The following is a 12,098-nucleotide window of genomic DNA, read 5'->3' as shown; positions in this document are numbered from 1 at the left end:
AGAGATTACAAGTAGGCAGAGAGGCAGGCAGAGAGAGAGGAGGAAGCAGGTTCCCCGCTGAGCAAAGAGCCTGACTCAGGGCTCGATCTCAGGACTCCGAGACCATGACCTGAGCTGAAGGAAGAGGCTTCAACCCACTGAGCCACCCAGGTGCCCCTGCCCCTGAACTTATTTTTTAAATGCTTTAATATTTGCTGTTAAAAGCTACAGATCTTAAATCCACACTGTTTTTTTTTTTTTTTTGCCAATTATGAGAAGTTGTAAATCTAGAAATAATCAACAACATTCAGGGAAAGTTAATGAAATAGTTAGGTCTACAGCCTTAGTGTCTGACCCTGGGAGGTTGGGTGAGTGGGAGGTGGATGATGTAGGGGAGGGAACTTTATTCTCAGAAAAGTTGCTGGGGAAAAGTAGCATAAAAGGGGATTTCTCTTCTTCCCTAAATTTACTGAATATAATCTATTGTAATGTGGAAACTGCCTAATGAACTATTTTAAAAAATAAAATCGGTAAGAGTTGATTCCCAGTAACTTGCAGTGTGAAAATAGGCCCTAGACTCAGCCCCATTCGTCTTTCCGTCCATCTCAACCATCCACACACCCACGCAACCATTCTTAGCGAATAATAACTAACAATTATGGAGTGTTTACTGTGTGCCGGATACTATTCTAAGTGCTTTACATGCATTGCCTCGAACAGTCTTTCCAACAATACTACAAGGTAAGTTCTATCATTATCCCCACTTTATTTCTATTTTTTTGAATTATCCCCACTTTAAAATGGAATCTGAGAGTTTCCCAGTAAATTAAATATAGAATTACTATATAGCTCAGCAGTTCCACTCCTAGGTACATACCCCAAATAACTGAAAACAGGGATTCAAACAATGCACAGGAATGTTCATAGCAGCTCCATTCATAGTCATCAAAGATCTAAATGTCCTGCAACAGACACATGGATAGACAAAATGTGTTTGTAGGGGCCCCTGGGTGGCACAGTTGGTTGAACGTTTGACTCTTGGTTTCGGCTCAGGTCTTGATCTCAGGGTTCTGGGATCGAGCCCCATGTGGGGCTCTGTGCTCAGCATGGAGTCTGCTTGTCCCTGGCCCTCTGCTCTCCGCCCTGCTGCTACTCTCTCTCTCTCTCTCGCTTTCTCTCTTATATCTATAAAGTGAATATATTAAATGTTTTAAAAGATGTGTTTATATATCTATTCAACGCAAAATTATTCAGCCATAAAAAAGAATGAAGTACAGGGTGCCTGGCTGGCTCAGTCAGTGGAGCATGTGACTCTTTTTTTTTCTTTTTTGTTTTTCAAGTTTTTAATGAAATTCCAGTTGGTTAACATACAGTGTAATATTAGTTTCAGGTGTAGAATTTAGTGATTCATCACTTACGTAGGACACCGGATGCTGCTCATCACAAGTGCCCTCCTTAATCCCCATCACCTGTTTCACCCATGACTACAAGTCCCTTCCCAAGACTCTTTTTTTTTTTTGTAAAGATTTTATTTATTTATTTGACAGAGAGAAATCACAAGCAGGCAGAGAGGCAGGCAGAGAGGCAGGCAGAGAGAGAGAGAGAGGGAAGCAGGCTCCCTGCTGAGCAGAGAGCCCGATGTGGGACTCGATCCCAGGACCCTGAGACCATGACCTGAGCCGAAGGCAGCGGCTTTAACCCACTGAGCCACCCAGGTGCCCCTTCCCAAGACTCTTGATCTCAGGGTTGTGAGTTCAAGCTGCACACTGGATGTGGCACTTACTTTAAAAAAAAAAAAAAAAAAAAAAAAAAAAGGAATGAAGTACTAACCTAGGCCAAAACCCAGATAAACCTTGAAAACTTATTACTACTACAGAGAGAAGCCATACTCGAAAGACCTCACATGGTATGATTCCATTTCCATGAAATATCCAGAGTAAGTAAATCCATAGAGACAGAAAGTAGATTAGGGGTTGCCATGGACTGGAGCGAGGTGGCTATAGAGAGATTGCTTAATGAGTACGGGGTTTTTGCCTGGGGCAATGAAAAAGTTCCTGAACAAGGGATGCCTGAGTGGCTCCGTCAGTTAGGTGTCTGCCTTCAGCTCAGGTTATGGTCCCAGGATCCTGGGATTGAGCCCCATGTTGGGCTCTTTGCTCAGGGGGAGCCTGCTACTCCCTCTGCCTGCTTCTCCCTCTGTTTGCTTCTCCCTCTGCTTGTGCTCTCTCTCTGACAAAATAAAGTGAAAAAGAGATCTTTCCAAAAAAAAAAAAAGTTTCTGAATGAGATGGAGGTGATGAGTGCAGAACACTGTAAATGTACTTAATGCCACTGAATTGTACACTTTAAAGTGGTTAAAGTAGTAAATTTTATGTTATGTGTATTTTACCACATTTTAAAAAAATGTAATTTGAGGGCATCTGGGTGGCTAAGTGGGTTAAGCCTCTGCCTTCGGCTCAGGTCATGATCGCTCAGGGTCCTGGGATCGAGTCCCGCATCGGGCTCTCTGCTTGGCAGGGAGCCTTCCTCCTCCTCTCTCTCTCTGCCTGCTTCTCTGCCTGCCTCTCTGCCTGCTTGTGATTTCTCTCTGTCAAATAAATAAATAAAATCTTTAAAAAATGTAATTTGAGGCTCAGAACACTGAAGTGACTTACCTACATGTACAGTTGGTGTGGAGTAGAGCTGTGTTCTAATCCCAGACATCTGGCTCCATTATGTTTTTTAAAAAAAAATATATAGTGAAAAACTTTATTTGGGGTCATTTAGGAAAATTAGTTACATTAACCTAAACTGAAAATATCAGTATTATAAGATATCATTGGTGAAGCCCATATTGGTGACACAAACACTAGATCTGATCTTCACAATGACTTTGAAAGTTTCGCATTATTTAGTTTGTGTGTGTGTGTGTGTGGGTGTGTGTGATGTACATAACTTAAAATTTACCATTTTAATCATTTTTAAGTGTACAGTTCAGTGGCATTAACTACATTACCTTGTTGTGAAACTCTCACTACCATCCATCTCCAGAACTTTTTTGTCTTCCTAAACTGAATCTTTGTAGTCATTAAACCCACAACTCCCCATTTCCCCCTTTCCCCACCCCTAGAAACCACTGTTCTACTGTTCATGGTACCAGTCCCAGGGTCATTGCCTAGGGTTGCAAAGAAAAACAAGACAAGGCCATTCCCCAGGGTCTGAGTAGTGCAAAACCCATGTTCTGTCGTCTAGTGACCTTGCCACTAGTTCACTCCTCTTCACCGAGTTAGAGAAATCCAGTTGCAAGAAAAGAGAGTTGGGGCACCTGGGTGGCTCAGTGGGTTAAAGCCTCTGCCTTCGGCTCAGGTCACAATTCCAGGGTCCTGGGATTGAGCCCCACATAGGGCTCTCTGCTCAGTAGGGAGCCTGCTTCCCTTCCTTTCTCTCTCTGACCACCTCTCTGCCTACTTTTGATCTCTGCCTGTCAAATAAATAAATAAAATCTTAAAAAGAAAAGAGTGTTATTGAAGCATGCAGAGGGAATGCCTGTGTCTGGGGAGCAGGAGAATGAAATCAGTGAATGAATTATGATTGAGATGAAAGATGGAGGAAGAGATTTCAACAGGAAAGTCTGTTAGGGAGGTTGAAGATGAGAAGAATTGGGAACATAATCATTGCCTTCTTTTTACTTAAGGTAATTCTGAGGAATACGTGAGATTTTGCAGTGGGGATATATTCTGAAGTGCCAAGAGTACTCTGCATTCACGGTTGGGACTCACATCGCTCCGGAAGTGGATTTGTTTGGTGGGCGTAACTCAGGAGATCAGTTTCAGTGGGGCATGCAGATGACCAGCTGGTTAGGGTATAGATTCTTTCTTCAAGACATTGGGCCACAAAGGGGAGGGGAGAAACAGTACAGTAGTTGAGATGTTAGGATCAGGTAAAGGTGTCATAGATATGGCTTTATTATTATTTTTTAATTAAAATAGTAATATATACTTTAAAAAATAAAATAGGAGTGCCTGGCTGGCTCAGTCAGTAGAATGTGTCACTCTTGATCTTGGGGTTGTAACTTCAAAATTCATATCAGATGTAGAGATCACTTAAAAATAAAATAAAAAAAAAAAGCAAATATAAACAGAGGTGGATTTTCTCTGAAGCTAATAAAGCTTAACCTTCAGATCTCTCACTTGGCTTGGGCTCCTTCAAAGGCCGTGTATCCACTTTTGTAATTTTTATATTTTGGAATTTTCATTTTATATTATTTTTCCAAAGAAAACCCCCCAAATTGTTTACACTTCAGGATCCACAAAATCTGGATCCATTCCTCCATGGAGGGCAAAAATGTAGTGAAATCCCACCATGCAGATAAAAGCATGGTTCATTCTCTGGATTTTTTCCTGTATGTGTATCAGTACACTACTTTTTACAAAAATTGGATTGTACTCTATGTACTATTTTGCAACATTATTTTTATTATTTTTTCCCCTTCATTTTTGAGCACCACCCCCCTTGACCACAGAAACATTTGAGTGATTTAAGTAGTTTAACCAGGAGTAAAAAAAAATAGCAGAACCAGACCAACAGGAAATGGATAGAACATGGCACCGGGAAAGCACAGAGTATATGGATCTGTCCTCACTGTTACAGTGAGGTGTCCCTTGGTGTCTTATCCACCTGCTTGGTGTCCTCTATCACGGTGTAATGATACAGTTATCTGTATGATTTTTATCGACCTCCGTCTCCTCCATTACATTATAAACACTTTGGGGTAGATGATGGCCTGATACATAGTAGGTGTTTGTAGATATTTACTGAATAAATGCTTGAATAATTGAATGCTGAGGATTGAGTTCAAGGGGATACCGGATGTGGAAATTAGAGCTCCAGATGTCAGAGAGTTGTTGGGAAGATGTGTTTCAGCAAGGGTATTGACCTTGTGCCTGGAGAACCAGTAAGGAATGGCTTTCCTTCCTCAAGTGTGCTAAAGAATGGGCAGTGTGGGTATTTTAGAAAGGTGTAGGCTTGAATCTTTCTTAGGGGTGCAGGTTGAGCTGCTCAGTTTTTTTTTTTTTTTAAACTATAAATGGGACTGCAAAACCCTACCTTCTGGGGTTATTGTGGAAGTCCAATGAGTCAATAGATGGGAAAGCCCCAGCTTAGTTCCTGATATACAGTAGTTGCTCAGTAAATTGTTTTTGATTCTGAATCAGGAACCAGAGACCTATGTCTGGCCTTTGAGTAGAAGCAAGATGAAACTAAGAAGGGAAAGGAGACCTAAAAATGGAAAGGAGACCATTTACTCCAGGTGGACAAGATTGGGTTCAGTTATGCAGTGTGTATGGTGTAAGCTCTGAGATGTATCACATTATGACAAAGGCATCTCTTATGCTGATGGCTGACTTGACAGTCAGTGGCAGAGGGGAAGGAAAGGGTATACAAGGTAGAGTTTCTATTCCAAGGCTCTAGTCCATCCTTCAGGTGGTAGCAATAGATGATACCAGAAATGATCCCTGGGGGTCTTCTCCCTCATTTGGGGAGACCCTAGTACTTTGCCACAATTGAACCAGATGATGAGGGAATGGATAGTATAAGTATCTGGGCTCCAGATCTTAAGTTGCCTTCTATCAGTATATAGGAAAGGCCTTAGAAACCATCAATGGTTATACCAGAGAGCTCAGGACAGAGCATGTCCCAAGGACTATCAGGTTATCTATTTTTCCTTGACTTCCATGGCCCTTTCAGGTGGAGGGAGGACCCAGGACAATGGCTGCTGATCATGATTTGGAGATGGAGGATATGAATCTGAATATGGATAGAGACATGGAAGGAGAGCTGGAAGAAGAGCAGGAAATGAGAGAGGACGGTGGACGTGAAGCCTTCAAGAGTAAAAAGGTCCATAGGGTTGTCTCAAAATGGATGCTTCCTGAAAAGGTCCGAAGAACATACTTGGAGAGAGCTAACTGCCTCCCACCCCCTGTGTTTATCATCTCCGTCAGCCTTGCTGAGGTATGTTGGGCGGTGGGCACTAGAGCAAGTACCACTGGGGAATTGCAACAAGACTAGGGGAAAGGGGGGAATTGCAACAAGACCAGGAGGAAAGAGGAGAGACTGGAAGGAAGAGAGCTTAGTGGTGGCAAGTCCAGCACACACGGAACTCAACCTCACCCTCTCTGGAGCCCCCTTGGGTCTTTCCTATGATTGCAGTCGCTTTCAGCCAAGAGTTGAGTTTTACTTTTCACTGCCCAGCAGTGACTATAGTTTTCAGTGGCTTCATTTCATTTTAGTTGCTGGGGCTTTAGAAACCAAATAATCTTGGGGTCACAAATTGGTTTGGTTTTATGAACCAACTCAGATTGATTGGTTAAGGTCTTTTTGTGGAGCCAACAGAGACACCTAACCAGAAGAGCTCTAGGGCTGCCTCCAGTTTCAGTAGGGAAAAAAAAAAAATGGGATCCCCTACTGTGGGCAGCAAGTAGTGTGTTTTCAGACTCTGATCTCATCAGCCCTTTTGTTGTCCAGAAAAAGAGTACAAGGCCCAGAGAGCTGGAATGACTTGCCCAAGGTCACATTTAGTGACTGGGCTGGGACTGGGCTTCTTCTGAGCCTCATGGCACCTACCATGATGTCTCATAAAAGAATGGGTGGGGGATAGATATGTGTGGGTGTGACTTCAGGGACATTAGGAAGTCCATATGTAATGTAATCCTCTTAATTCCCACCAATGTCTCAATTTCTTTATCAAGGACTATATTAGGGTTCTAAAGAAAAACATAACCAATAGGGTGTGTACATTCACAAACACACACATATTATCTATCTATCTATCTATCATCTGTCATCTATATCTATCTATCCATCCATCCATCTACCTATCTACACATGTATATTGAGAGGGAGATTGGTTCATTTGAAGGAATTGGCTTGTGCCATTATGGAAGCTTGGCAAGTTAAAAATCTAGGGTAGGCCAGCAGAATGGAGACCTAGGAACAAGAGTTGCCATTGGAGTTCAGAGGTAGTCATACTGGCAGAATTCCCTTTCCCTCAGACGAGGTCAGTCTGAGGCTTTCAACTGATGTGACCCCACGTTATGGGGGGTAATCTGCTTTACTCAAAGGCTATTGATTTAAATGTTGATCTCATCTAAAAAATACCTTTACAGAAACATCCAGAATGATGTTTGATCAAATCTCTCTGGGTGTCATGGTCTCGCCAAGTTGACACATAACATTAACCAGCATAGGGACCTAGCCTCTTATGGCTCAGTTAAAGAAAAGCCCAATGTATCAACATTTCTGGCACACTCTGTCATGTTATCCTGCCAGCCTATGGGTTGGCGGGCCTACCCATGGTCCAGTCAGGTGTGGGAGTGCTTGGTGAGTGTGGGAATTGGGGAATAGGATAAGGTCACATGATACCGAACATGACCACTGGGGTCTGTGCTGTGGAGAGGGCAGTTCTCTATAGAAGGGTTGTGGGGCGGGTGCTGGGATGCCTGTTCTCTCACAGAAAGATCTGTTTTTCAAATAAAAGTTTTTGGGATAAACTTTTTATTTTGGATTAATGTTAGCTTTATAGAAAAGTTACAAAGATAGTGCAGAGAGTTCCTGTGTAGGTCTCACTTCCTTTCTCCCACTGTTAATACCTTACATTTCCATAGCACATTTGTCAAAATGAAGAGACTGACATGTGTATACTACTATTAACTAAACTGCAGGCTTCCTTTGGAGTTTTTAATATGCTTTTCCATTAATGTCTTTTTTCTGTCCCTTCTGTACCCTCCAACCCAGAGTATCACCTTGTAGTATGTTCCTGTGGCTCCCCAGTGCCCTCTCATCTGTGACAGTTGTCTCAGTCTGTCTTTGTTTTTCATGACTTTGATAGTCTTGAGGAGTACGGGCCAGATTTCTGTAGACAATTGCCCAGTCTGGGCTTGTCTGAGGTTTTCCTTCTGATTAGATTGGAATTAACAGGTTTTGGGGAGGAACATACAGAAGCGAAGTGCCTTTGTCCTCATGTCACATTGGGGAGTATGGGACATCCCCATGACATCCCTGGCAACCTGAACCTCCCTCACTCCGTTAAGGTCGTGTTTGCTGGGCTTCTGTGCTATAGAGTCATTATCATTCCCTTTCCCTATTCTGTTCCTTGGAGGCCAGCAGCGACTTAATTTCATAATAACTTGGAAGTGAAAGACAAAATGTTGGGTGTGGGAAGATAGGGGTGGAGGATACGTAAGGGGTAGAGGGGTTTGGAAAGAGCCTTTATATTTGGCCTAGGGCTGCTTCTCATCACTGGAGAAGTGGGATATGACCAGTGACATGGTCAGATATACGGCGAGGACATTGAATTCCTGTCTTTTTTTTTTTTTTCTTTTAAACTTTATTTATTTATTTGACAGAGAGAGATCACAAGTAGGCAGAGAGGCAGGCAGAGAGAGAGAGGGGGAAGCAGGCTCCCCGCTGAGCAGAGAGCCCAGTGAGGGGCTCAATCCCAGGACCCTGGGATCATAGCCTGAGCTGAAGGCAGAGGCTTTAACCCACCGAGCCACCCAGGTGCCCCAATTCCTGTCATCTCCTGAGCACATGCAACAGAGGGGCCCACTTGAGAGCTGAGTGTTTGAGAGCAAAGTAGTAGTGCCCGTGGGTTCTTCCGGGGCCACCCTCTGCTGAAGGTGGTTAACATTCTTGTCTGCCCCTCCCTGGCAGCTGGCGGTGTTTATTTACTATGCCGTGTGGAAGCCTCAGAAACAGTGGATCACCCTGGACACAGGCATCCTGGAGAGTCCCTTTACCTACAATCCCGAGAAGCGGGAACAAGCCTGGAGGTTTGTCTCCTATATGCTGGTCCACGCTGGGTAAGACACCACCGTAAGTCACTGATGTCGAAGGTGACGGCCGAGTACTTGTAGCTCCCAGCATCGGGTCAGTGCTTCATTACTGATAAGGCACTTAGACGTCCATAATCTTGTTTGATCCTCAGCAGCCCCGGGAGGCAAGGATTACTCCTGCCGCTTTGTGTCTGAGGCTTCAGGCATGTGGTTACTTGCTCTGTGTCACTTGGCTAAGTTGCAGCGCTAGAACCTCAACCTATCCGTGCTAACTCCAAGTCCAGTGGACTTTGTATTGCATTGTAACTGCCTGATCCTGGCATTTATATGGGGAGATTAGTGAGAAGAGACCCCATCGTTACTAAAGCACATGTATGTTCCCCTAGTTGTTTGATGTTGTGAAAATATTCCCTTTAGGGGAATCCCTCCGTCCCTGCCCTGCCATACACTTAAGGAGAATTAATTTGCGAGTGCTTTGTGGAGTGTATAATACTGTGGTCCATCTGGACTGATATGAGCAATGGGCAATGCAGTGCTTTTTAGTTACAGCTTCTTTTTTTTTAAAAAAATAGATTTTATTTATTTATCAGAAAGAGAAAGAGAGGAACAGAGCACCAGCAGGGGAAGTGGTAGGCAGAGGGAGAAGCAGACTCCCTGAGGAGGAAGGATTCCGATGCAGGACTCAATTCCAGGATCCTGACATCATGACCTGAGCCAAAGGCAGATGCCCAACTGACTGAGCCACCCAAGAGTCCCTAGTTATAGTATCTTATATGCTAATAGTATTTTGTGACCTTGCTCAGAACCCAAGATTCACTATGCCCACCGCAGACCATGAGCAGCTTGCTGTGGCCCCCCCTCTCCAGTAGACGCTTCGCCTGGGGGTTCAGATGAGGCCAGCTTCGTCTGTATGACCTACCCAGCCTTGGATCTTGAAGGATGACTGTGGCCAGTGGCTAAATAGGCATCCATGACAGGACAGAGGGCTCAGAGACTTGAAAAATAAGGACAAAATTGCTCATTGCCCAGTTTCTGTGGATACTTTGTTTGCTTTTTCATTTAACATGTTCTGAGCAAATGTGGTTCCTGTACTCAAGGACTTGAAAATTATAAGGGCAAATGGTCAGGTCAGTTAAATAGTAATGGGAGGCCATATAGTATTATAGTATACAGTAGTTATTTAACTTCTTTGTGCCTCAGTTTCCACATCTATAAAATGGGGTAGCAGCACCTATTTTATAAGGTTGCTGTGATTAAATGAGGCTGTGGTTATAATGTAATTTTTGCAATGCTTGACACATAGTAAGGCCCTCAAAAAGAATTCTCAAGGCTGTGTAGGACAGGTCACATAGTGGGGTATAGGAGTTCAGAATGCTTCTGGCTGTAGGTAACAAAAAAAAAAAAAAAAATCTAATGGGCCCTAAACAAATGGAGGTTAATTCTTTGTCATGTAAGAAGCCCTGAGGTATGTGCTTAGTTCCTCAGTTTAACAAGGCCAAGACTCTTGGTTCTGTGCTGGCATATCTGCTTCTCCTTTGACCTTTCTCTTATGGTTGCAAGTTGGCAGCATAGCTGGGCATTAAAAGCAGGAAGGGGAAGGGTAGACCAGGTGCTGGGGATATTCATCCCTTTCGCGAAGAAAGTAGCTCTCTTCCTAGTCTCCCACGGGTGCTGCTCTGTCCTGCATTTCAATGGCCAGACCCATGGACACAGCTGCCCCTCACTATGAGAGGCTGGCAAAGTCAACATGAGCTCTTCCAGCCTCACTAAAGGAAGCAGACAGGTGGTAAGGAGATGGATGTGGGATTAGTCACTGTAACAGAAACAGAAAGACAGAAAGATCCGAGAGGGGGTGGTTTCCCAGATGTCATGGATTCAAGCTAGACCTGGAAGGGTAGATAAAATTTGATGAAAAAAGTCAGCATTTCTATTCCGGGTCCACGATGGGGGATCTCATCCTTATGCCTTTTCTCCTCTCACTGTATAGTCTTCTTATTTTTTTTTAAAGATTTTATTTATTTATTTGACAGAGAGAGAAGGATCACAAGTAGGCAGAGAGGCAGGCAGAGAGAGAGGGGGAAGCAGGCTCCCTGCTGAGCAGAGAGCCTGATGTGGAGCTCAGTCCCAGAACCCTGAGATTATGACCCGAGCCAAAGGCAGAGGCTCAACCCACTGAGTGACCCAGGCGCCCCTAAGCTGAAATCTCTTAAAAAAAAAAAAAAAACTCTTGTGTTACATAGTAACTAAACTAAGGATGACTAGAATGTGGGAATGTACCAAGGTACATTCAGAGATTCTTCAGAGATGCCTGTGGGTTTTGACAAGCAAAATATGAATTTTATTTAAAAATATTTTTACCTCTTTCAGAACTGAAATAAAAACCACCTGCACTCAAATATGTTATATGCCAAACTGTAGTACATGGGAGATACTAACTTCAGCTAGTGTAAACTTTCTTTTTTGTTCTGGGGAACTGTTTTTTCAACTTTATTATTTTTTAAGATTTTAATTATTTATTTGGCAGAATGAGAGGGAGTGCGAGTGCGCACAACAGGGGGAGCAGCAGGCAGAAGGAGAGGGAGAAGCAGGCTCCTTGCTCAGCAGCTCACCCCTGGACTTTTTAAAACAGAACTGGGGATGCGGTTTCTCTTGCCATCTCTGTTTTTTTTTTTTTTAAAGATTTTATTTATTTATTTGACAGAGAGAGATCACAAGTAGGCAGAGAGGCAGGCAGAGAGAGAGAGGAGGAAGCAGGCTCCCCGCTGAGCAGAGAACCCGACGCGGGACTCGATCCCAGGACCCTGAGATCATGACCCGAGCCGAAGGCAGCGGCCTAACCCACTGAGCCACCCAGGCGCCCCGCCATCTCTGTTTTATAAAAAAATACCCTGGGGTGCCTGGGTGGCTCAGTCAGTTACACATCTGCCTTTGGCTCAGGTCACGATTCCAGGGTCCGGGGATTGAGCCCCACATTGGGCTCCCTACTCAGCTAGGAGTCTGCTTCTCTCTCTCCCTCTGGCTCCTCCTCCCTGCTCATGCGCGGTCTCTGTCTCTCACTCTTTCTGTAAGATAAATCAATAAAATCTTAAAAAAAAAAAAAAGTATATCCTAAGATTGCAAGACCAGTTGTTTAAAAAACGGTTGAAATTTGGGGTGCCCAGCTGGCTCAGTCAGTAGCACATGCAACTCTTGATCTCGGGGTTGAGAGTTCCAGCCCCACGTTGGGTATGGAGCCTCCCTTAAAGAAGAAAAACAACAACAACAAAGCTATTGAAACTTAAAACTCGATACGTGTGAATTAGGATTTTT

The 12,098-nt window shown here is 43.7% G+C and overlaps 1 protein-coding gene and 1 long non-coding RNA gene across 11 annotated transcripts in view; one reads left to right on the top strand and one right to left on the bottom strand.

Moving 5' to 3' along the window:
- Window positions 1–12,098, bottom strand: part of LOC309842603 — a 69,114-nt gene that overhangs the window by 26,833 nt on the left and 30,183 nt on the right. The window lies entirely within an intron of this gene.
- Window positions 1–12,098, top strand: part of RHBDL2 (rhomboid like 2) — a 50,487-nt gene that overhangs the window by 16,886 nt on the left and 21,503 nt on the right. For 3 of the 7 annotated variants that reach the window (XM_082687012.1, XM_082687015.1, XM_082687010.1), the window contains 2 exons: window positions 5,704–5,967; window positions 8,668–8,816. In XM_082687012.1, the coding sequence (XP_082543138.1) occupies window positions 5,725–5,967; window positions 8,668–8,816 (392 nt within the window). In that variant the 5' untranslated portion in view covers window positions 5,704–5,724. Of the gene's footprint in view, window positions 1–1,894; window positions 1,916–5,703; window positions 5,968–8,667; window positions 8,817–12,098 lie in introns of those variants that run through there. The other 4 variants (XM_082687014.1, XM_082687016.1, XM_082687011.1 and 1 more) reach the window with 2 other exon arrangements.

Source organism: Mustela nivalis, assembly GCF_964662115.1.
Source record: "Mustela nivalis genome assembly, chromosome: 10".
Classification (NCBI taxonomy): domain Eukaryota; kingdom Metazoa; phylum Chordata; class Mammalia; order Carnivora; family Mustelidae; genus Mustela; species Mustela nivalis.
Note: the sequence above shows the minus strand (reverse complement) of the source record. Positions and strands in the feature narration are given on the sequence as shown.